Source organism: Hylobates moloch, unplaced genomic scaffold (assembly GCF_009828535.3).
Source record: "Hylobates moloch isolate HMO894 unplaced genomic scaffold, HMol_V3 SCAFFOLD_5, whole genome shotgun sequence".
Classification (NCBI taxonomy): domain Eukaryota; kingdom Metazoa; phylum Chordata; class Mammalia; order Primates; family Hylobatidae; genus Hylobates; species Hylobates moloch.
Window position 1 is genome coordinate 86663832 of NW_026652280.1, and position 23380 is coordinate 86687211.

General features: G+C 58.9%; 2 protein-coding genes across 6 annotated transcripts; both read right to left on the minus strand.

Moving 5' to 3' along the window:
• Nucleotides 1-16: 16 nt before the first annotated feature.
• On the minus strand, nt 17-14156 carry PITPNM1 (phosphatidylinositol transfer protein membrane associated 1). Of its 3 annotated transcripts, XM_032153651.2 has the most exons (24): nt 13975-14156; nt 12881-12999; nt 11285-11499; nt 11073-11194; nt 10638-10862; nt 8869-9195; nt 8688-8783; nt 8497-8604; nt 7666-7727; nt 7322-7572; nt 6858-7047; nt 6642-6749; nt 6245-6402; nt 5955-6160; nt 4891-5061; nt 4148-4312; nt 3787-3935; nt 3556-3666; nt 2970-3086; nt 2648-2796; nt 2414-2563; nt 2133-2316; nt 1676-1804; nt 17-1024 (listed from the first exon to the last, which is right to left on the minus strand). In XM_032153651.2, the coding sequence occupies exons 2-24, from the start codon at nt 12956-12958 to the stop codon at nt 761-763; spliced, it is 3735 nt and encodes a 1244-aa protein (XP_032009542.1). In that variant the 5' UTR covers nt 12959-12999; nt 13975-14156; the 3' UTR covers nt 17-760. The 3 variants fall into 3 exon arrangements, with proteins under 3 accessions (XP_032009542.1, XP_058294989.1, XP_058294988.1); XM_058439005.1 differs by lacking the exons at nt 17-1024; nt 13975-14156 and having other exon boundaries at nt 1676-1800; nt 12881-13202; XM_058439006.1 differs by lacking the exons at nt 11073-11194; nt 11285-11499; nt 12881-12999; nt 13975-14156 and adding an exon at nt 9882-10003 and having other exon boundaries at nt 20-1024; nt 10638-10786.
• A 1135-nt stretch (nt 14157-15291) lies between these two features.
• Nucleotides 15292-17463, minus strand: CDK2AP2 (cyclin dependent kinase 2 associated protein 2). Of its 3 annotated transcripts, none has more exons than XM_032153657.2 (4): nt 16784-17463; nt 16375-16472; nt 16148-16280; nt 15292-15795 (listed from the first exon to the last, which is right to left on the minus strand). In XM_032153657.2, exons 1-4 carry the CDS (start codon nt 16863-16865, stop codon nt 15728-15730), a joined length of 381 nt encoding a protein of 126 aa, XP_032009548.1. In that variant the 5' UTR covers nt 16866-17463; the 3' UTR covers nt 15292-15727. The 3 variants fall into 3 exon arrangements, with proteins under 3 accessions (XP_032009548.1, XP_032009549.1, XP_058295767.1); XM_032153658.2 differs by lacking the exon at nt 16784-17463 and adding an exon at nt 16643-16740; XM_058439784.1 differs by lacking the exon at nt 16784-17463 and having other exon boundaries at nt 16375-16622.
• Nucleotides 17464-23380: the final 5917 nt, after the last annotated feature.

Here is a 23380-nt window from a genome sequence, read left to right on the forward strand (position 1 = left end):
CAGTCTTAAGGGGGAGATGAAGTGGGTACAAGCCAGGTAGCTGGGCGCCTGAGGGAGGTGGTCTCCTGGTGCTGCCCTCCCCCTCCAGCCTCGGATCCCATGGTCTTCTGGCCTCCGTGTCTGGGGGCAGGATTTCCATGAGAAGCTACGCTGGGGCTGAGGTGAGCCGGGTCGGGCTGGGGTGGGCTGACTGTCCAGAAAGAGGAGAGAGCCAAGTGCTTCGTGAGACCTTTTGAGGCCCAGGCCCCCATCCTGACCTGCCTGTGACATGGATGGCCCTGGGCACGGGTTTCTTGAGACCTTTTGAGGCCCAGGCCCCCATCCTGACCCTGCCTGTGACCTGGATGGCCCTGGGTGTGTGTTGGCCTCTCTGTGCACATCAGTGTCCCCTGTTGAACTGGAAACTGGGCTGGCCGCCCTGTGATGCCAGGCACGGGGCGAGTGGGTGGGAACTGGGCTGGCCGCCCTATGATGCCAGGCACGGGGTGAGTGGGTGGGGTGCAGGTGGCGTTTATTTTCATGGATTTATACACACTGGAAAAGCCTCTGCGCCCACACCCACAGCCTCCTCCCTCCCCCCGGCGCTGGGTCCCCTCATATGAAAGCGAAGTAACACCGAGGAGCACACGGAGATATAGGGTGTGGGGCTGGGGGGGCCAGCGCTAGGGCCAAAAGTCTGGGCCCCCAGCCTCCCACACGCAGGCCCTCGGGCCCCTCGGGTGTGTCAATAAATAACCCAGGTCCAGGCGTGGTGCGGGCCTCACTCCTCGCTGTCCAGCTTCAGGCTGATGCTCCGTGCTTTGCCCCGTGCCAGGGTGGTGGGTGGTGTTCCCGGACCCTCACGCTCCGCCTGGCTGGGGCCCCTCGAGCGAAGCAGCTGGCTCTGTTTGCGCAGGAAGTCCACGGGGGCAGCCACACCATAGCTGCTCTTGCCCAAGGCAGCTCTCGGGGGTCCCGAGGAGGCATGCGAGTGTGAGCCCGCTTCCAGCTGGCCCAGGTGGGCCACATAGCCGTCTGACAGGAACTGTGGGCAGAGGTAGGCAGCAATGAGGGGGTGCTGGCCAAGGGCCCACACGCTGCCCTCCACGGTCCTCCAGAGGCACCTGAGGCAGGCTGGGGGACTGGTGGCAGGCTTGGCACAGCCTGAGCTGAAGCCTTCTCAATAGACAGGACCCCAGGCTGGGAGCCAGGGCACCTTGGCTGTGCTCCTAGCTCTGCCCTTCTCTGGGTCTCAGTCTCCTCATCTGGAAAATGGGGTCTTAGAGGAAAAATAACAGCAGCCAATGTTTAGCCAGCACTTGCTTTGTGCCCAGCCCTGTGCCTGTTGATGTGCAGTAAATGATGTGATCTTCATAAGCTGACATGGGCAGTGCCATGATCATTTCCATTTACAGACGGGAAGCTGAGGCTCAGAAAGGTCACAGTGGAAAGCCATGGCTGAGTGGAACCAGCGCCTAGGGTCTTGAGCACATTCCAGTGTGGGCTGTCCCCTCTGGCTTGCCTGGCAGCTGGCAGCTCAAGCTGCTCATGGCCCTTGTCCTCGGAGGATCCCAGGGTCCCTGGAGGCCGGTTAGGCCTTCTCACATCTTTCCCAGAGTCTGTGGTCCCTAAGGCCTGGGACTCAGGCCCCTGCTCCCTGGTGGGGTTCTGTTCCTGGCCTTCACTTGGCCCTCACCTGGCACTGCGCCTGTAGCTTCCGCACGGCACGGCCCACGATGTAGGTCTGGCTTGGGGACAGGCCCAGTGCCGCGTATACAGCCACATCTTTGGGAGACCCATAACCGGCCACGATGTTCAGTTCTACCTGTGGCGGGAGATGCCAATCAGCCGCCCAGCTGGGGGCGGGGTCTGTTTGGCTTCCCCAGATTGTTCTGGGGGTGGGTCCAGGCAGACGGAGGCGAGGACAGGTCCCAGTCCCACGGGGACAGGGGTGGGACCAGCTGCATCTCCCTAGTTGCCCCTAAGTACACGGGGCCTCTCAAACTAGGGGAGCAGGACCACAGCGGCCGCTGCAGTCAGGCAGGGCCCGGGCCGATCCGGTTGGGAACAGATGGGTCTCCGCTGATCCGGGGGTGGGGGGTAAGGGGGAGCGGGGGCGGGGTCAGGACCCGGAGCCTCCCCAGCCGCCGCACCTCCTGCACCAGGCTCTGCAGAAACACTGCCTTCTGGCGCAGCGGGTCGTGGGTGAGGCCGTCGCAGAAAGAGACGACGCCGTGGGGGAAGTTGTGCTGCGATAGCCAGGCCACCACGCGGTGCTTCTGCATATCCGGCCGGCCTGTGACATACACGATCAGGTAGCCGGAGTCCTGCCAGTGCCTGTGGGGCGGGGGCAGCGGTCAGCTCCGCTGGCCAGGGGTGGGGGGCCGGTCACCCCGGTGAGATGGGTGGTGGTGGTGGCGGTGGCAACTCCTACCTGACCACATCCACGGCGCCAGCTCGCACCTTGGGGTCGCTGCCCATGATGGAGACGCTGGCGGTGAAGGAGCCGTCGATGCTGAAGACCACAGCCTCCGTGCCGCGGGCCACCACAGTCAGGCAGCATTCGGCATAGGTGTGGTCGCCCCTGCGGCCCACGGGGCGGGGCGTGAGTGGCGCGGGGCGAGGCCTGGCGGAGCCCTCCCGCAGAGGCCTGGCCAGCCGCGCTCACCTGACCACCATGCGCACGGGGTAGACACCAATGCCCAGCGCGCGCTCTGGGGGAACTGGGAAGGTGAGGCGGCCCGAGCTATTGGTGACTTCCGTGCCAAAGTAGATCCACTTGCCCGACAGCGGCTGTGTCATGATGTAGACATCCACCTGGAGGGGAGAAGGGGCAGGAGGTCCATGGGGGCCCTGCATGGAGGAGGGCAGAGGCGGGGCTGTCGTCGGGGACGGGTGGGTCTAGGGGCACAACCACCAGGAACCAGGAGCTGTTCCGAGGACAGGAGGTGGGGCCATGGGACCAGGCGACAGGGCCTCTGGGTCCTGACCTTCTCTCCGGTTAGCGTGACGACGTCCAGGGGCCCGTACATGAAGCGCCCGCTTAGCACCTGGGGGCGGCCCTCGCACACCACCGTGTCGCTCGCCCGGTGGTTGGAAGTGACGTTCTAGAGGGAGCAGAGGGCGTGAGTCCGCGGCCAGGAAAGGATGGGGATGCTTGGGGAGGGCGAGCAGGTGAGGATCCACACGCAAACCCCCGGGGTGGGGGCCGAGAAGAGGCGGGGCGTTGAGGGAAAAAGGCAAGCCCGGGGGGCGCACTTTTGTGGACCCCGGCCTGAGAGCCTGTGTGTGGGCCGCGGCTCCAGGAGCAGAGCTGTGACAGGACGGGATGCAGAGGATGAGGCGAGGTGGGGACCAGCGCAGATCCAGACCCTAGACCCAAACTTGCCGCAGAGGGCGGGGAGACCAGTGGTTCCCAGGGGCGGGGCTGGGGCAATGAGGTGGAGCCAGGACCCCAGGGGCGGGGCAGGACTGGGAGAGAGTTGGGTCAGCTAGGGCCCGAGGAGGCGGGGTGCTGGGGGGAGGGGCGGGGCCTCTCTGGTGAGTGGGCGAGTGGGCGAGGGGCAGGGCACCTACCCGGATCTTGACCTGCGTGCGTTTTCGCTGCCACTTCTCCCTGGGGAAGGCCGGGCTGTAGATGGATGGCTCCTCGCATTCCGCCAGCTGTGGCCGCTCCTTCTCGATCACCTGCGCGGGACAGGGGGCGAGGCCTCTGTCTCTTAGGGGAGGGAGGGCTGTCCCTCCCCCGGCCCACAGCAGCCCATCCCCGTCCCATTCTCATCTCCCATTCCATATTCCCAGGCCCACCTGGCGCAGGATGAACGCCACCACGTCGGCGGACTCCCAGTAGCTGGCGTGGAAGAGGTGAGGCAGCGTGACGGTGGGAAAGGCGGTGAGCGCCTCGGGGCAGTACAGCGAGTAGTCGATCCGCTTGGTCCCCCACCAGCGCTCCAGGACTGCGCGGCCATGGCAGCGAGTCAGGATGGCCTCCTGCCCCACACCCATCTGCCTGGGTGCTGGGTGCTCTTCCCTCCCTCCTTTCCACCCAGCCTGCTCTTTGCCAAGTCCAGGCTGGGTGCTGGGGGAAAGGGTTTCTCAGCTGGACTTCGGAGGTGGAATACGGGCCTCCCCCACCCCCAAGCTGGACTGCCTAGGCTGGCTGACTTACTCTTAACCACCTCGCTGGTGGTGCTGGGGGCGGCTGGCTGGGCTGGGGGCTCAGTGGCCAACTCACTGCCCTTCCAGAAGGCACCGCTAGTAGAGGTGGGTGTTGAGGGCACCAGCATCTCCAGCTCTTCCAGAAAGAGGCCGGAGTGCGTTTGCAGAGTGTCGGCTGGGGGAAGGAGGGCAAGGTCAGCAGGGGCCGCCAGGTGGCTCTCCTGTCTTCTCACCCAGGGCTCCCCGCACCTCTGCCATCTTCCCTGTGGCCCCTCTGGTCAGGTCCTGGCTGAGGCTGCACTGTGGCATTCTCTCCTCTCAGCTAGCCCAGTGGCCAGCTGCACTCCTGCCAGAATGCCTGTTGCCACTGCCCCAAACGCTGCACACCTGTGCCCAACACAGGCCAGCTTGGCCCATACATACCTGGGCACGCCCCCAATACATGCCTGCAGCACACCCCCCACAGATGCAGCAGCGCACACATGCTGGCTGCTCGTATGGCAGCACACCAGAATCATGCTGTCAGGGGGCACCCTCTCGAGCTTGGCTAACCTCCCCCACCCAACTTCTGGGCCCAGGAGGTCAGAGGGTCCTGGGGATCCAGACCCCCCCAGGGGGAAGGAGCTCCTGGTCCCGGGAGTGGTGGCCTGAGAGGTTTCCCATCGTGTGGGAGCCTCCTCATGTCTTCTGCTACCTCCTCCCTTCCTGTGTGTGCCCTCCTCCTTCTCCCCTTTATCTTGTTTGGGGGCGTACCCAGCAGCAGGGATGAGCCGTCTCCCAGGGGGAACTTCTGGTAGCGGGGCACAGTCAGTGGGGCGATGGCCTGGAACTTTGGGGCCAGCAGGGGCTCGAGGCGTGAGGCGCAGGGGTCGGCCGCATGGAAGAGGTTGTAGATCTGCTCACAGGCTGGGCGCATCTGGGCCACTGGGTACTCAGAAGATAGAGAAAGATTGTGGGGTGGGGGCTTCAGCTGGGCACTCTGGGAGGTAGGGGGTATGGGAGCAGTACCCTGATGTCTGGTGTGACCCTGAGCCAGCAGTTCCCAAACTGCACTCCCTGGGAAGTCAGTAGGGCCCTGCTTAAAGTGAGACAGGGGCCGGGCACAGTGGCTCACGCCTGGAATCCCAGTACTGGGGGAGGCAGAAGCAGATGGATCACTTGAGGTCAGAAGTTCGAGAACAGCCCGGCCAACATGGTGAAACCCCGTCTCCATTAAAAATACAAAAATTAGCTGGGTTCAGTGGCTCATTCCTGGAATCCCAGCACTGTGGGAGGCAGAGGCGGGTGGATTACCTGAGGTCAGGAGTTCGAGACCAGCCTGGCCAACATGGCAAAACCTTGTCTCTACTAAAAAAATACAAAAATTAGCTGGGCATGGTGGCGGGTGCCTGTAATCCCAGCTACTTGGGATGCTGAGGCAGGAGAATCACTTGAACCCAGGAGGTTGCAGTGAGCAAGATCAGGCCACTGACACTCTAGTCTGGGTGACAGAGCGAGACTCCATCTCAAAAAAAAAAAAAAAAAAAAAAAAAAGGCTGAGAAGAGAGCAGCGGCTTCGATTTGCTGCCGTGGTGCCCGCTGGACCCCTTCTAGTGCAGAACATCCCACAGGTGTGAAGCTCCTCCCAGTGGCTTTGGGAGACTCACCCTTGGCGAGTCCCTTCTTTCTGGGCCTCAGGTTCCCCTTCTGCAGCCAGGCCTTTGAATTAGTACAGTGGGGAAGTTGCTCGTGCCTCGGGCGAGAGGGAAGGCCAGAGGAGGTGGGCATAGAAGGGGCAGACAGAGACTAGAGGCGCCCCTGCAGCCCCTAGGACTCACCCTCCAGTGTGGGCACCACAGTTTTGCGCAGAGCCAGTACCAGGCCCAGTGGAGAGCCGAAGAGGAAGAAGCCAGAGACCTTGAAGTCAAGGCGGGCAGCACTGCTGGGGCCCTCAGGTGCCTCGGAACTGGCAGCGGGTGGGCAGGAGGCCGTGCTTGTCCGCCGGGGCTCCCCGGAGGAGGTGGTTGCAGGGGCTGCCTGAAGGCTGTGGGGGAGGGGGGTGCTCAGTGCTGCTGCCTCTGTAGTCCATCATGTGCCCAGGGCAGGAGCGATGGGGCAGGGACGTCACCTGTTCTGAGAGCCCTCGGGCTCAGGACTGGCCATGTCGCTGGGGATGCGCTGGGGAGGCAAGGCTGAGGGTTCTGGGCTGGCCCGACCCAGGCCTTCCACACCATCTGCCAGGGGGTCCCGCCCTGGGACAAACTCCGGAGAGAGCAGCTCATTGTTCTGGATGGAACAAGGGACAGAAACATCCTCAGGCCTGGGGACCATTCGAATTCTACTTACTTAGAAGCGAGGAGCGAGGCTTGGGGGTTGGGCAGAGCAGAATTCCAGAGAAGACATGAACTAGCGGGGCAGCAGGGGGGCTGCCTGCTGGCAGAGGGGTCCCATTCCACCTGGGGCAGAGACCCAGAGCCGGAGAGGGCCTTTCCGCTCCTGAGGAGGCCGGGTTTGGCTATACTGACCATGCTCCCACGGCGGCTGCTGCCCCGACTCCCGGTGCCTGCGTTAGCACTGTGGCAGAGTGCATCAAAGCCCAGGATGCCACCAACACCATCTCCAATCAGCACGACCTGGGTGGGAGCAGGGGCACCATCATGAGAGGCCTTGTCCTCACCCAGGCCAGGCCACAGTGGGGGCTGCAGTGGAGGGCAGCAGATGGACTGTCCCTAACCGCTGACCTGCCCACAGAAGCCAGCACCCTCAGGTGAGCGCAGGAAGGCTGAGTAGGCCTGGTTGGTGCGGGCAATGACGGTGGCCACGGCGCCCTGGTAGCGGGAGGATGAGGTGGCCAGCAGTGGCAGGGCAGCCAGTGGAATGTGGTCTTGGGAGCGGGACAGGCTGTCACCATCGTGGCTGTAAGGGCTCAGGCTGTAGGAGGAGGAAATGTGGTGCATGGGTGAGGGGCTTCCAGACCCACTCCTGCCATCCAAGTCCCCTAGGCCTGCTGGCAAGCCCCGGCTCTGTGGGTCCTCTGTGGGAAGCGTTAGCCCCAAGAGGCAACTGAAATGGAGCCATTCTCCAGAACAGGTCCAGCCATGCCAGTGACTGACCCAGGTGTCTGGCTTCCTGACCCCTTCCCCCTCCTTGCCCCAAGGCCTCCCTGATCCTACGAGTTCCCTGCCATTCCACCCGTGGCTAGTACTTGGAGACAAGGGCATAGGCGGCGGCGCAGATGGGTGGACAGGGCACCAGTCGCAGCGCCACATGGCCCAAAGCCTCAGGGAAGTGGATGCGGGTGACTGCCTCGAAGGCAGAGCTCAGCGTCTGCACATCTGCCTGCTTGGAGTTGGCGTCTCCAGGGCCTGAGTCCAGGATGTTGCCACTGTGCAGGATAAGGAAGAGGGCGTGGACTGCGCATGCCTCAGCCCCCAGCTCCCCGGCTCCATCCAGGCCCTGGGGGGAACAATGGGGTGCAGTGGGTGTCATAGCAGTGGCCAGGCCAGTGAGTAGGGGGAGCTTTGACAAGGGGTGGCTGACCGTACTCGCCTCTGAGTCCCTGGGTGCTTGGGCCCCATCCTCAATGCCTTTAGCTGCCTCGGCTCCAGGCTCTGTAGGGCAAGGAAGCCAGTGAGAGGGATGGAGAGGACCACTGGGATCCCCTCATCTGGCACTTCAGGCACCCCAGTTCTGGCATCTGCCTGAAGTCCCCAGTCCCTACCTTCCTCCAAACTTCTCCTCCCACCAGCTCTCCCAGGTGAGTTTGCTTTTCCAGGCCTTTGCTCCCACTGGTCTTATTGCAGTCAGGGCTGCCTCTCCACACAATGCCTGTTTGCCTGGCAAACTTCTCTAACCCTGCCCTGTCCAATGTGGTAGCCATTAGCCACAAGTGGCCATTTAAATTTAAATGAATTAAAATATAATACATAAAAACCTCAGTTCCTCAGTCACACTAGCCCCATTTTCAGTGCCTGGGAGCCAGCGTGGCTGGTGGTTATTGCCTTGGGCAGCACAGACCTAGAAGTTCTGCTGGACAGTGCTGGCCCAAGTCTTCCAAAGCTAGCATAGATATCACCTCTCATGTGAAGCATTCAGGGAGTCCAAATTAATTCCTTCATTCTTAGTGCTATTTCTGAATCATGACTACATTCTAATCATCCATCCATCTACTCATCCACCCACCCACCCACCCACCCACCCAACCATTCATCCATCCATCCATCCATCCATCCATCCATCCATCCATCCATCCACCATTCATTATTCGTCTATGTATTTAATGAGCACCTCTTCAGATTGCCTCTCATCTTAAGATGCCATTAAACTTATGACCTGCCGTACACGGGTGCTGGGGGCCGGTGTCCTAGGCAGGATCTTTACCTGGCGTTCCCTCCACCTCCATTGGGGAGGCAAAGGCGTCGATGAAGTCATTGGAGTTCCACTTGGTCATCTCCTTGGGGAAGACCTCCTCACTGTCCGAGAAGCCTTCTGAGGGGACAGGGGGCTGTGTCATGGGGTGGGAGGAGCTGCTCGGGGACATCCCCACTCCCAAAAAGGGCCTCAGTGCTGACCGTGGGCATCAAAGAACTCTTCCTCAGAGCTGTTCTCGGAGTCTCGGGCAATGTTCTGCATGCGCCACTCGGACAAGCTCTGGGGAGACACAGCCCCTGCCGGGCCGGCTCAGCCTCAGCCTCAGCCCAGGAGCCCAGCCTGGGGAGGGTCGTTCCTCCCATCCCTGTGCCCCAGCCTCACCTCCATGTTGGGATGAGTAGGAGGAACGGGAGGATGAGGACCACTGCTTCCCAAAGCTGGCATCGGGGGAGGCATCTGGGCCAGGGGGGGCCTCAGGCCCATCGGAGGTGCCAGTGTTGCTGGCCCCAGCCCGGGCCTCAGTGCTTGGTTTCCCGGGGGGCTGGGCCTCAGACCCCTCACTGCCTGTGTTGCACTTGGCCATGCGCTGGGCCAGCATGCGAGCAGTCTCCTCTTCCAGTGCCCGGATGTCAGCCATGCTCAGCTCTGTCCACTCATCCTGCCAGCACCAGGCCTGGCGGTGGGCCCGCAGCATCACCCGGCGCAGACCTGCAGGTGCCCAGGCGTCGGAACTGCCCCCTCCCCGCTTCCCTGCCACCGCAGCCACGTGCCCAGCCTTGAGGTTGGATAATGGCTCCCCTGGGGACACCACCCACCCAGAGCCACAAAGTAGGGCAGGGCCAGTGCAGTCCAGGAATGGGAGTGGAAAGTGGGGCATTTGTCTTCCTGCCTGACTCCCCCTCGCCCACTGCCTTTCCTGTCTCTCCGCACACCCTAACTCTGTCCCCACCCCATCACTCCAAAAGCAGGGACCAATGCTTGTTTTTGCTTTTGGCTGGCTTCCTGTGACTTCTGAGGAATTAACAATTAATTAAGCGTTTAACAGTTAATGAAACTGTTGATGGTTAATGAAGGTGTTAATAGTTAATGGAAGTGTTGGCACTCAATGAAGGTTGTAGAGAAAGATGATACCCATTCTGAGATATTTTTATCTTAAGCAGAAGAATAAAGTTAGAAACTCTTAAATATCTAGGAAATAAAGTAATGATGGTTGAATGATAATTATAAACTTCTGTGAGGAGATATATCGGAATCTTAGTAGTGGCTATATGTGGGTGATTTTAATTTTCTTATTTGTGCTTTTTGGTATTTTTCCAAATGCAAGACAAGGAGTCCTCATTATTCTCTAAGCTGAATTTCCTCACCTGTAAAATGGGAATAATCATCGTCATTACCTGGTGGGCTGTTGTGGGTGTTAAGGGAGATCTTGCACAAAAAGTAATTAGCCATGGGTCTGTGTGTTGCAATCACTGTCAGTATCACCCCTTCATATCTGACTCAACCTCTTCCTCACTTACTGAAGAGAAATTTAAAGTGCAGAGATGGCCAGTGCCTTGCTGGAGGTACCATGGGGTGGGGGTCAGTAGGGGACAGAAGCCAGGCTGCTGGCCTCTCCAACTAGGGACCATCCCTCTGTGTGCAGATGACCTGGGCACTGAGGCAGGGCTGAGCTGTAGGCGTGGTGGGGTCAGGTTGAGGGGAGGTGTGGGACTGGGGCTCCTGAACACCAGGGCCAAAGGCTGGAACACTAGAAACTGGGGGTGGAGGGGGGGAATCCCAGAGAGAATGACATGAATCACAGCCTCAGCCTGCACTCCTTAGCATGCTGCCAGTTAGGGCCGGTGACCTTCCTGAGCGTCTCTAAGTCTCATCCAACTCATAGGATGATGGAGAATCTTAGAATCTTAATGGAAGCAGCAGCATTTCTGAATGTCAGAGCCAGTATGGACCTTGTAGATCATATCACCAGCTTCCTGCTCTGTGGATGCCTGGCTAGGCTGTGCGGCCGCCTCTGCCCTAGTGCTCCCCACCTCAAATGGAAATGATGGCTTTCCGCCTCTGTGTCCCCAGTGGATGGGAGCATCTCTGGCCCTAAACACGGGGTCTGGGGCATGCTGGGTAAGTGGGACCTCCCGCAGCTGGGTGCTCACCTACATCGTGGATGAACTGCTCGATCTTGGCTTGCATGCCCCAATAGCGGAACTCAACCTTGCACAGCTTATAGGCACACATAAGGGGCCCCGTCTGTGCCGCCGTCCGCGCCCAGTCATCAGACAGTGGCCCTCGGCCCGTCTTGACCGAGCGGTACAGCCGGGGGTCCTCTTCTGCTTTGTACTCGCCTGGGGCCACTGCATCCCGCACGATGTCGATGGTGTCTGAGGGAGTTCGGCAAGCATTGAGCAGCGCTAGCCCCTTTGAGCCCCCGCTCCTGGCACCCTCTTGGGACTGGGTGACAGACAGTTCCCGTCCTTTTGCAGATAGGACCATGAGGCCTGGAGAGGGCTGGGACTTCTCAGAGGCTGCCCACTGAGGCAGCCAGGAGCCTGAGAGGGGTGCCAGGGTCCCCCCATAGCTCCGGGCCTCACCCAGGATGCGCTGTCTCCTCTCGGCCCCGCTCAGGTTGAAGACGTTTGGCTGCTGCCCCCCATCAGGCAGGTAATAGGTCTCGATTTCAATGGAGAATTTCTCCACGAAAGGGCAGGTGTACCTGGGCAGAAGGCACGGATGAGGCTCACTGCTGTACCCACCAGGGCCGCTCCCCTGCTGGCCTCAGACCATGCCCACCTCACCCACTCACCGGGTTCGGGTGTAGGGGTAGGCATTCCAGGATTCCTCTTCTACCTGCAGGGCAGCCTTGGGCAGCAGTGCCCGGAACCAGCCTGGGATGTGGGATCCCACATGGTACACCTTGTGTGTGTACTGCCCGCTGCCCCCGGGCCCATCTGTGTAGGGCCGGTTGGCCAGGATCTCCACGCCGCTGCCCTCACCACTAGACTCCTCCCGGCTCTTTTTCTGTGGCCCGAGGGAGAGCAGAACAGGGAGCTCAGCCCCAGCTTAGCGTCTGGGATCCCCAGCTCAGCCTGGTGTTCTACACAGCTCTGGAGCCCTGGTCCCAGCCTTTTCAACTCCCTGAAACCAGACCCTGCCCCACCAAAGCTCCCTGGGATCAGAATCACAGATGCAGCCCAGCCCCGCATGGGGTCTGCAACCCAGCACTCAATTCAGTCATTCAAGTATTCATTGAGTGCTCCACTCCAGGCAGTGTTTGGGATTGTATCAACTGAGATATATTGATGAATAGAACAAAGACCCCTGCCCTCGTGGAACTTACATTCTAGTGGAAGGAGACAGACAAAAGGAAAAAGCAAATTATATGGTGTGTTAGAAGGCGCTAGGTGCTATAGGAAAAGAAAGCCTAGAGTAGGGTACGGGTGATCAGGGCTGGGGGCGGCAGTTCTGATCTGATAGTCAGGGAAGGCCTTGCTAATAACATAATGTGACCATGGCTTGAACATGACTTTAAGGCGGTGAGGTAGGAGGAGGTGCTCAAGGCAGGGGGAAGACAGTGCAGCCCCAAGGTGGGAGCATACTGGATGTGCTGGCGGGTGGCAAGGAGGCTGGGGTGGCTGGCAAGGAAGAAGGGACAAGGAGAGGAAAAGGGGCCTCCAGCTCTCAGAGGCCCTAACCCTGGCCCCCTCCCTCTCTGGGAGGCCCTGGCCGCCTCCCAATCCCAGCTCCGCCACACCCCTCAGAGCTTGAGAGCCCCCAGATCCTGCCTTCTATCGCTCTGGGGCTCAGATGGCCCTTTCAAGCCCGAGGCGGGGTCCAGGCCCTCTTGCTCTATGAGATTCTGGTCCTGCTGTGCTGGAGATAGATCTGGAGCTGACTCCCCCAAGCTCTGCACCAACCCGGCCACTGCTGAGGGCCTGCCCTGGCCCACTCTTTTCACTGCCCTACCCCGGAGCCCCCTCGCCCTCCGATCCTTGCTGCCCTGTCCCTGCTCCAGGTTTGGCACCTGGTCCTCACCCCATCTCCCTGACCTCCAGGGATGGCCAGGACCCTGCACTTCTCCAGACCCCCTCCCGCCCTCCTCTGCCGCGGAGGCCCCCCTCCTCATTCTTGCCGCCTCCTGGGCGCTTTTTCCTTCCCCGATGGGATTATAGATCCTGAGGAGGATTACAGGAGATCAGAGGAGGGCTGGGCACTTAGCGGGTGGGAAGCACCACTCGGCCCTCCTGCTCCTCTTCCCACAGCCCTTCCCCATCCCCACATCTGAAGGGGGGGCCTCTCTTGTCTCCTCCGGGCTCCCAGCCGGTCCCAGCCCCGGGGCAGGGCTGGCGGGGTCGGCGGGGCTCCACCTCTTGCCCGGGTGCCCTCTCCCCGCCGCCCTCACCTGGATCATGTAGAGCTGGGCCACCTGGTACTCGTCCAGGCTCATGGGCAGCAGAATGTGGTATTCCTTGATGAGCATCCTGAAGGCGCTCGGCGAGCCGCGCGCGGCCTCCGCTCCTCCTGGCGCAGGGCACAGCGCGACAGTCAGTGCGGGGAGGCTGCGCGCGGCCCCGAGCCCTGCGCGCCGGCCGAGGGGCTCAGGCCACGGGACCCCATGTCCGGGCCCGCGGCGGGAGAGGCAGAGGCGAGCCCAGCGCCGCCGCCCGCGCCGCCGGGGCCGGGAGCCGCAGCGAGGCTGAGCGCTGACCTCTTTTCCGCGCAGCCCCCGCCCCCCGCCCGCCCGTCGCCATGGCAACCGCGCGCTGACGCGGGCCCCCCGGAGTGCCAAGCTCCGGCCGGCGGGCGGGAGGGCCACCTCGCCTCTCCCGCTGCGACCGCGTCCTAACCCCAGGAAACGGCATCCCTCGGGAGCGCGCCCCCGAAGCCCCGGGGCCCCTCCTTCCGGGCCCGCCTTCCGCGACCGGCCCCTTGGGGACCCGCCCCCTGCATCTCCTTCCCGGAGTCGGCGGGGTCCCAGGTCCCCCACTCTCGGACGTCCACCTAGAGCTTTGTTCCCGAGTGTCTCTGCGCGGAGTGGCCCCGTGCGCCCAGCATCTCTGCCAGGGTTCCCCACGACCTGCACCCGAACTTACCTTCCGGGACCAGTAATCCCCTCCGCCCTCCAGATCTGCCTTCTTCTACATAGAGGGCAGCCGGGTCCTCGACCTCCCCCTCCCAGCATCCTTCCTGGACCCCCGGCCCTCGCTGGCTGTCCACGCGCCTAGGCAGCCACCCCGTCCCCTTCCCGGGGGATGAGCCCTCTTCAGGCTGAGGCCAGAGTGGCTCCACTTGGTATCCCACAGGCCCTGGCCCTGGAGACCCGCTCCGCCCACCTGCGCCCCAGACTGGCACCGAGGTTCCGCTGCAGGCACCCTTCCATCCCCCACTCGCACCCCGCGAGCAAGCGAGAGGCCCCGTTGTCCCCACTTCCCTCTGCTCGCCGGCGTCCCGGTCCCCTGCCGCGCTCTTGGCCCGCCTGCCGACGTCCCGGCTCACCTCTAGCTTGAGGCGGGCGCCCCTCACCCAACCCGGGCAGGGCCGGCCGGCCCGTGGGTCGGAGCCCGGAGCGCCCCCAGCCCCGGCCTCGGGTTCCAGCGGTGGCCGGACCCTCCCGAGGAGCAGTGCCGGCCCATGGCCCCGACCTTCCTCTCGATCCGCCCGCCGGCGCCCCTGCCGTCCCTCCCCGCCGCCCGCCGCGTCACTGCGGCCGCCCCGCCCCCTTCCTGGGCCCGGCTGGCCCTCCCCACCCCGGCGGGGTCCGGGCAGCCCCGCCTGCAGCGGAGGAGACAGGGAGGCAGGCCCCTGCTTTCCTTCCCCCCGGCAGTGGGAAAAAGGCCATTGCCTAAATTCTGGCTCTTCCTAGTCCCTCTGTGCTGACTGGGGTCCCCGAAGACTCTTAGTTCCTATCTCCACCCTAGCCCAGCCCTCCTGTGTGCAGTGACAGGATGGTTTGATATGGGGGGTCTCAGGCCCACTCTCCTCACCCTCTGCAGTCCTTAGATTTGGGACCCAGGGTAAAGGAAATGCCTCCCCACCAGTCTAGCCAGAAGCTGGTGGCTCTGACGTGCCTCCACCTAGGGCTGGGCTCGGCTCCAGGGCCCCAGGCCTCTACAGTCACTCAGCTACACGCCCAGGCGGAAGCGGGCTGTCACTCTGAGTGGCTGGGCTAGCCCCTGCACGGTGCCACAAAGCCTCCCCCACCTCTGCCTTCCGGGTCCACAAGTCTGGTCACCCAGCCACCCGGAGTCTGGGCAAAGGCCTCACGAGGCAACCCCAAGGCTGGGTTCATGGGATCCCACCCAGCCTGCTACAAGGTGCTGGGGCAGTGACGGCAGCACCCCGCCAGCCCCTCCCCTTGACACTGAGGCCAAGTGCTGGAAGCAGCAGTGCCCGTTCTCTCTGAGAAGTCAGAGACCTTCAGGGCTGGTTCAGAGGCTGGGGTGTTGTCAGGGCATTAGGGCGTGTGAGGGAGTGGCTTACGTGAACTGGCATTTCCATGCTGCCAGGCATCACCGCCAATCCAGAGGAAGCACCCTCCAGGCCCAGGCTGCCCACAGCGCCAAGGGCTGTGGAAGCAGCCAGGCCCTGTGCTGCCCCCTGGTGGCACCATAGGAAGGCCCAGGGCTCTCAGCGCCACGGCTGGGGCGGAGAGGGCCCGGGTCCCACCAGAGGCTGATGGCCCACAGAGGCAAGTCAAACCTCATTTAGTCACACCCTCCCCATCCATAGTCTCCTATTCCCCTTTCTCTGCCTGGCCCACCCAGGCTTAGCTGAAGAACCAGACCCAGAAAGGCTCAGAGCTGACAGCACAACTCCAAATCATCTTTTATTAATATAAAAAGGGTATATTTAGCAAAAGACACACAGATAAAAGAGTCACTATGGCTCAGGACACAAGACAGGGAGGTGCCAGGCCTGAGCCCCTGCTGGGGGAGAAGGAGGCTCGGGACAAAGTGGGAGAAGTGCTGGGAAGGGCTGAGCGGTAGGGACCACAGAAAGTTCCAGTGGGCAACACTGTCGGCAGGTCATGGGTGGGACTCATGGGGACCTCGCTGCTAACTCTTGCTGAGGGGGGTGTCCTTAGTGCTGCCACCTGGAGGGCCGCTCCTTGGTTCCTGGAGGGGACCCACCAAGGGACACAGGACAGGACGCCCAGGATGGTTAGTGCAACTCAGGATGAAGGCCAGGGAGAAGCGGGTGCTCTGCAGTGGCCGGAAAGGTCCAGACGCTGAGGCCGAGGCGCTTCCTGTTACGTGCGGGCGTTCCGCTCTGTCTCTGCCAGGCACTCTCTGACTAGGGCTCGGGCATGGATGATACCTGGGGGTGGGGTGGGGTCTCAGCAACCCTCCACAGCCCCACCCACTGCTCTCCAGAGGAGTACCCCTGCCTCCCCAGTCCCTTTCCCCTTTCGGCAAGAGAAATTCAAATCTAATGACGGCTAGATGAGATTAGAGGTTTGGTTAATCCTCAAGGTTGCCCTGTTGAAATACAAATTCCCAGGCTCTTTCCTGGAAATGGACTCAATTTCTATTCGATTCAAAACACCTCTCTGGTAGTAATACTGGACCTCCTCTAGGCTTGGCTCTGGTGGCCTCCAGATGTCCTTCCTTCCCTAATGAAGGATAGTCCAGTGTCGGTTTCCTGAGCAGGGCGGCCTGGCCTCACTTACCTCTCTTCAGGCGCTCCATGGCGCTCTTGCTGCCAGCATAGGTGGGCCGGATCTCTTTGCCCATCTCCTCTATGACTGACAGCAGGTCCGTGTAGGTGCTCTGGGAGCCCTGGGCGCCGGGTGGCTTCATCGCCTATGTTAAAAGAGAACAGGGCAGTTAGCTCAGGCACCTGGCGGGGAGGGAGACTCCAGCCCGCATCTATAAGCAAAGCTTTGGCCCCACTCACCTGCACGTAGCCCATGGAAGGCGGTCCAAAGTCGTTAAACAGCGGTCTAAAAGGAGCGCCGGCTCCTGGCACTGAGCCCGACGGCGACGGGACGCTTCCTGCAGCAACAGGCGCGAATAAGAGGTCAGCGCGGGGCAGGGACGCCGCCTCCCAGCTTTTCCAAGCCCAGGACAGGGTTCGCCCGATTCCCTCCAAAGGATGCTTCATTCCATGCTGATCAACTTCAGGGACAAATCCCTCCCACTGCGCTCCACCTACAAGCCCTTACGTGACCACGCCCACTTCACAGGCCAGCAAACTGAGGCTCAGCGAGGGTAGGCGGCAGGCCCAGTATTGCAGAACTCAGGCCGTCTTCTCTTCGAGACCTCGACCGCCCGGCAGGCGAGTAGGGGTGGAGCTGGATCCTCACCTGTAGGGACCGGGGTGCCCGGCCCAGGGGTGCTGGAGCCAGGGGTGCTGCTGGGAGCAGGGGCGATGGGTTTGTAGGACATCCCCAACTCCTGGGCGCGGCGGACGCCAGCCGGCTGCTCCTCGGGGGTTGGCTGCCGGGCCGCTCAGCCGCGCTCTGATTGGCAAGCGGGCTGCACGCCCCTGGTAAATAGAGGTCTGGCCGGAAGGGCGAGCGGGCACGAATGCTCCCTCACTCCCGATTGGTGCGCGAAGATGTCACTCGAGCCTCCTTATTGGCCGAGACCTGCCCCAGCAGGTCGCAACCGCCGCCGATTGGCCTCCGCCTTCCGGACCTCGCACCTGTCTGCTCCGGATTGGGCGGTGGCCACCGCCCTCCGCAATTGGCGAGTTCGCGGCCCGGGCCGGCGCGCTCTCAATCCGATTAGTCCCCAGGCCCTAGAGGCGGGGCCTCGGGAACCGGGACCCGGGACTGGGCTGCCGGTTCGCGCCGAGGGGTCTTCTCGGGCGCAGGCGCTACCCTTGCGCCTCACTCGCGCTGCTTCAGACGTCTGCTCCGCTCTGCCCAGTTTCGGCCCAGCAGGGGTTGCTGTCGCCGCTGCCGTCGCCGCTGTCACCGCTGCCTTGCGCGCTTCTCCGCTCTGGGGGCCGAAGGACGCAGAGCTTTGACGTCCCGAGCCCTGCGCCCCACCCCGTGCGCTTTTACGTCACTTTTCACCGGTTCAACACCCTCTCCCCGATCTGCGCATGCGCCCGCCCGAGGCCTGCGTTTGTTCCCATGGCAACAGGCCCCTCATGGATGCCGCCACGTACCGTTCTTCCTGCGGCTTGGCTCGTCCTCAGGTCTGAGGGCGACCTCAAAGACCCCTTTACCCGCACCCCCAAGGCCCCGCGCCGCTGCCTCAGTTAGTGACAATGGCCGTAGGGCAAACCTTCGGGATTACTTGTGTGCCGGTACCCGGACCAAACTGGTCAAGAGCACCGACTGGAGCCAACCACCTGGGTTCAAATCTCAGCAGCACCCCCACTAGCGATTTCCCCCAGGCAAGTTTCTCACCTCAGTATGCCTCAGTTTCCCCATCCATAAAATGGGGAAAATGACAATCTCATTGGGTTGTGTGGATTAAATGAATAGTCATAACGTGCTTGTTGTTTCATTCTCCGCCTTCCTGTCCCACAGGGCCCCCATACCTTTTCACTCCACCACTCAGACCCCTCCCCTCAAGTCTCACTCCCCACAGGCTTAGACCTCAGACCCTCCTCCACTCCCTAACCCTTTCTCCCAGGCTCCTTCTCCAAACTCAAACTTCTCTGGCCTTGTGTATCTTCATGCTCCCAGCTTTGTACATCTTCATCTCTAGGACAGTCATTCATTCATTCATCCAACAAGCATGTTCTGGCCGAGCGCAGTGGCTCACGCCTGTAATCCCAGCACTTTGGGAGGCCGAGGCGGGCGGATCACGAGGTCAGGAGTTCAAGACTAGCCTGGCCAACATGGTGAAACCCCCGTCTCTACTAAAAATACAAAAATTAGCTGGGTGTGGTGGCGGGTGCCTGTAATCCCAGCTACTTGGGAAGCTGAGGCAGGAGAATCGATTTGAAAAGAGGTTGCAGTGAGCCAAGATGGTGCCATTGCACTCCAGCCTGGGCGACAGGGCAAGACTCCACCTCAAAAAAACCCCCCCAAAAAACACACAAAAACCATGTTCTGACTCCCTCCTCCGTCCCATGCCTTGTGCTGAACAGTGAGGTTACAGAAATGAACAAGCCATGGCCTCTGTACTCAAGGAGGCCTTATACTCTGAGATAGGGAAGCAACGTCTTCTTTACATTGCAGTAAGTCAGTGGCCACAAGGGAGAACGGGACAGGGTGCATTGGAACTTAGAGGAAGGGCCTGCTGGGTGGCATCACAGAAATCTCTACAGACCAGGTGGCATTTGAGTAGGAGGGGGTGGAAGCAGAGACCGAGGGGACACTCCAGGTAGAGGGACTGGCGTGTGGAAAATCTTGGGAAATGGGAGAGCACAACATGTGTTTGAGAACCAGCCTTTTTTTTTTCTGTTGGAGAGTTCACTGGGAAGTGGAGGTAGAGCCGTGGAAATAACCACAGGGGCAGGAAGGGGACCTTAGGTGACCTGGACGTAAGGAAGCTGAGTTGACCACAGAGTCCACTGCTTCCCTAACTCCAGCCATTAGGAAAACTCCATCAGTTTTGCCATCTATTTAACATTTCCTTGTAATTAATTCACTTTTAAAAAATCTTAAATAGAAAGGAAAAGGAATAATGTCCATTTAATAATGTGCTCACTATTTATAGTTTTCTAATACATATTCAGACTCAACTACTGTTAAAAAGAAAAGATGTTGATCAGGTCACCCAAGGTCTTCTGCTCCTACCAGTGGCACTGAGGGTGCGCTTCAGAGAAATCTACTGTGGATAGTAGGTGAAGAGGAGCCACTGAGGGTTACACCTCCTTTGGAAACCACCAAGCCCCAACTCCTGTTACAGGAATGGGGTCTAGATCCGTATCCCACCAGAGGGTTCTTGGATCTTGCACAAGAAATAATTTAGGGTGAGTCCACAGAGTAAAGTGAAAGCAAGTTTATTAAGAAAGTAAAGGAATAAAAGAATGGCTATGGATAGAGCAGGCCCAAGTGCTACTGGTTGCCCATTTTTCTGGTTATTTCTTGATGATATGCTAAACAAGGGCTGGATTATTCATGCCTCCCCATTTTAGACCATATAGGGTAACTGCCTGACATTGCCATGGCATCAGTTTACAGATGGGAGTGCAGCAGTGAGGACGACCAGAGGTCATTCTCATCACTATCTTGGTTTTAGTGGGTTTTGGCTGGCCTCTTTACTGCAACCTGTTTTATCAGCGTGGTATTTATGACCTGTGTCTTGTGCTGACCTCCTATCTCATCCTGTGACTTAGAATGCCTTAACCATCTGGGAATGCAGCCCAGTAGGTCTCAGCCTCATTTTACCGAGCTCCTATTCAAGATGGAGTTGCTCTGGTTCAAACGCCTCTGACACTTCCACACCTTAGACCTTCCTACTTTCTCCACTGCCCATTCTATTAGTTACTGCAGCCTTGACCTCCTGGGCTCAAACAATCCTCTTGCCTCAGCCTCTCAAAGTGCTGGGATTACAGGCAATAGCCACTGGCCTAATTCCACAAACAAAACAAAATACCATAGACTGGGTGGCTTAAACAACTAAAATTTCTTTTCTTTTTTTTTTTTTTTTTTGAGACGGAGTCTCGCTTTGTTGCCCAGCCTGGAGTGCAGTGGCACAATCTCGGCTCACTGCAAGCTCCGCCTCCTGGGTTCACGCCATTCTCCTGCCTCAGCCTCTCCGAGTAGCTGGGACTACAGGCGCCCGCCACCACGCCCGGCTAATTTTTTGTATTTTTTAGTAGAGACGGAGTTTCACCGTGGTCTCGATCTCCTGACCTCGTGATCCGCCCGCCTTGCCTCCCAAAGTGCTGGGATTACAAACGTGAGCCACCGCGCCCGGCCTAAAATTTATTTTCTCATGGTTCTGGAGGCTCCAAGTTTGAGATCAGGATGCTAGCACAGTCGGTTTCTGGTGAGGGCTCCCTTCCTGGCTTGTAAATAGCCACCTCTGGCTATGTCTTCATATGTGCTCCTTGGTGCAGAGAGAAAGAACAAGCTTTCTGGTGTCTCTTCTTATAAGTACGTTAATCCTGGAAGCTGGGCAGGGAGGTGCAAGGCTGTGATCTCAGCTACTTGGGAGCTCACATTGGAAGACTTGATTGAGCCCAGAAGTTTGAGTCCAGCCTGGGCAACACAGTGAGACCCCACATCTAAAAAACAAAAGAAGGACCAGGCTCGGTGGGTGACTCCTGTAATCCCAGCACACTGGTAAGCTAAGGCGGGAGCATTGCTTCAGCCTCGGAGTTCAAGACCAGCCTGGGCAACATAGTGAGACTCTGTCTCTACAAAAAATACAAAAATTAGCCTGGCATGGTGGCATGTGCCTGTAGTCCCAGCTACTTGGGAGGCTGAGGTGGGAGGATCGCTTGAGCCCAGGAGGTTGAGGCTGCAGTGAGCCGTGATCATGCAACTGCACTCCAGCCTGGGCAACAGAGCAAGACCCTGTCTTAAAAAAATAAAAAAAGTAAAAAAACAAAAAAGGACACTAATCCTATCAAATCAGGGCCCTACCCTTATGGCCTCATTTAACCTTAATTACTTCCTTAGCAGTCCATCTCCAAACACAGCCACACTGGGAGTTAGGCTTCAGCATATGAATTTTGGAGAGACACAAACATTTAGTCCATAACACCTATGTTTGGGGGAAGGAGTTTGCTTGGGAGGTGCCTGAGGGGTTGAACCTTGAATTAATTCATTTATATTTATTTATTTATTTTTGAGACAGGGTCTTACCCTGTCACCCAGACTTGAGTGCAGTGGTGCAAACATGGCTCACTGCAGTCTTGACCTCCTGGGCTCAAGCAGTCCTCCTGCCTCAGCCTCCCAAAGTGCTGGGATTACAGGCAGGAGCCACTGGCTTGGCCCTACAGCAGGCTCAGATGTCCCTCCTCCTTGGAGCAGTGGGCTATGGCAGGAGGGGCACAGAGTTCCCTGAGGGAGGTGGGTGGTGACAACTGTGGCCTATCTTAGAGAGAGGGCTCTGTCTACCTCGGGGGAAGATAGCACAGGTTTCTTGGTACAGCGCTTCAGGGGCTCCCCTCTGGTCTCAGCCCTCAGACCCACAGCTCATCCCCTGGATTTTGGAGCCTTTAACCATTGCTAAATTCAGCCCATAGATGGGCTCTTGTTGGCTTTCCCAGTGAATTAAAACTTCATCTTAGTGACCAGCATTGTATTTCTGTACAATCCTTTCAACTTTGCGCAGTGGCTCACGCCTGTAATCCCAGCACTTTGGGAGGCCGAGGCGGGTGGATCACGAGGTCAGGAGATTGAGACCATCCTGGCTAACATGGTGAAATCCCGTCTCTACTAAAAATACAAAAAATTAGCCAGGCGTGGTGACACGTGCCCATAGTCCCAGCTACTTGGGAGGCTGAGGCAGGAGAATCTCTTGAACCTGGGAGGCGGAGCTTGCAGTGAGCCGAGATTGTGCCATTGCACTCCAGCCTGGGTGACAGACAGTGAGACTCTGTCTCAAAAAAAAAAAAAAAAAAAAAAAAAAATGGATGAACAAGTTGATACCGCTACATTCTTGTTAGAATGGCTAAAATCCAAAACCTGACAATGTCAGTTGCTGGCAAGGGTGTGGAGCAGCAGGGACTCGCATTTACTGTTGGTAGGGATGCAGAATGGTACAGCCATTTTGGAAGATGGTTTAGTGGCTTCTTCCAAAACTAAACATAGACTTACTCTGTGATCCAGCCGTTGTGTTCCTGGGTGTTGACCCAACTGATTTGAAAATGTATGAGCACACAAAAACACGTGCATGTGAATGTTTATAGCAGTTTTATAATCTCCAAAACTGGAAGCAACGAGATGCCCTTTAATAGGTGAATGAGGCTAGGCACGGTGGCTCACGCCTGGAATCCCAGCACTTTGGGAGGTCGAAGCAGGTGGATCACCTAAGGTCAGGAGTTCAAGACCAGCCTGACCAACATGGAGAAACCCCTTCTCTACTAAAAATACAAAAATTAGCCAGCGATGATGGCAGTTGCCTGTAATCCCAGCTACTAGGGAGGCTGAGGCAGGAGAATCACTTGAACCTGGGAGGCAGAGGTTGCAGTCAGCCGAGATCACGCCATTGCACTCCAGCCTGGGTGACAAAGTGAGACGCCGTTTCAAAAAAAAAGAAAAAAAACATAGGTGAATGGGTAAACAAACTGACATATCCATACAATGGAATATTATTGGGCAATGAAGGAAATCGCCTATCTAGCCATGAAAAGACGTCAATAAACCTTAAATGCATATTGCTAAGTGAAAGAAGCCAGTCTGAAAAAGCCACATACTGTATGATTCCAATTCTGTGACATTCTGGAAAAGGGAAAACTATACAGAAGTTGAACCGTGATTCCTGGGGCCTGGGGTAGAGGGAGTGGAACTGAATAGGTGAGGCATAGGGTAGTGAAACTCTTCTGTATGAGGAAACTTTTTGTTTTTGTATTTTTTTGAGATGGAGTCTCGCTGTGTCACCCAGGCAGGAGTGCAGTGGCACAATCTCAGCTCACTGCAACTTCTGCCACTCGGGTTCAAGCGATTCTCCTGCCTCCGCCTCCCCAGTAGCTGGAACTACAAGTGTGCGCCGCCACGCCCAGCTAATTTTTGTATTTTTAATAGAGATGGGGTTTCACCATGTTGGCCAGGCTGGTCTCGAACTCCTGACCTCAGGTGGATCCACCCACCTTGGCCTTCCAAAGTGCTGGGATTACAGGCGTGAGCCAACACTCCTGACCAACTTTTTGTGTTTATTTTTTATTTTTTATTTTATTTTTATTTTATTTTATTTTTTTTGAGACGGAGTCTCGCTCTGTCTCCCAGCTCACTGCAAGCTCTGCCTCCCGGGTTCACGCCATTCTCCTGCCTCAGCCTCTCTGAGTAGCTGGGACTACAGGCGCCCGCCACCACGCCCGGCTA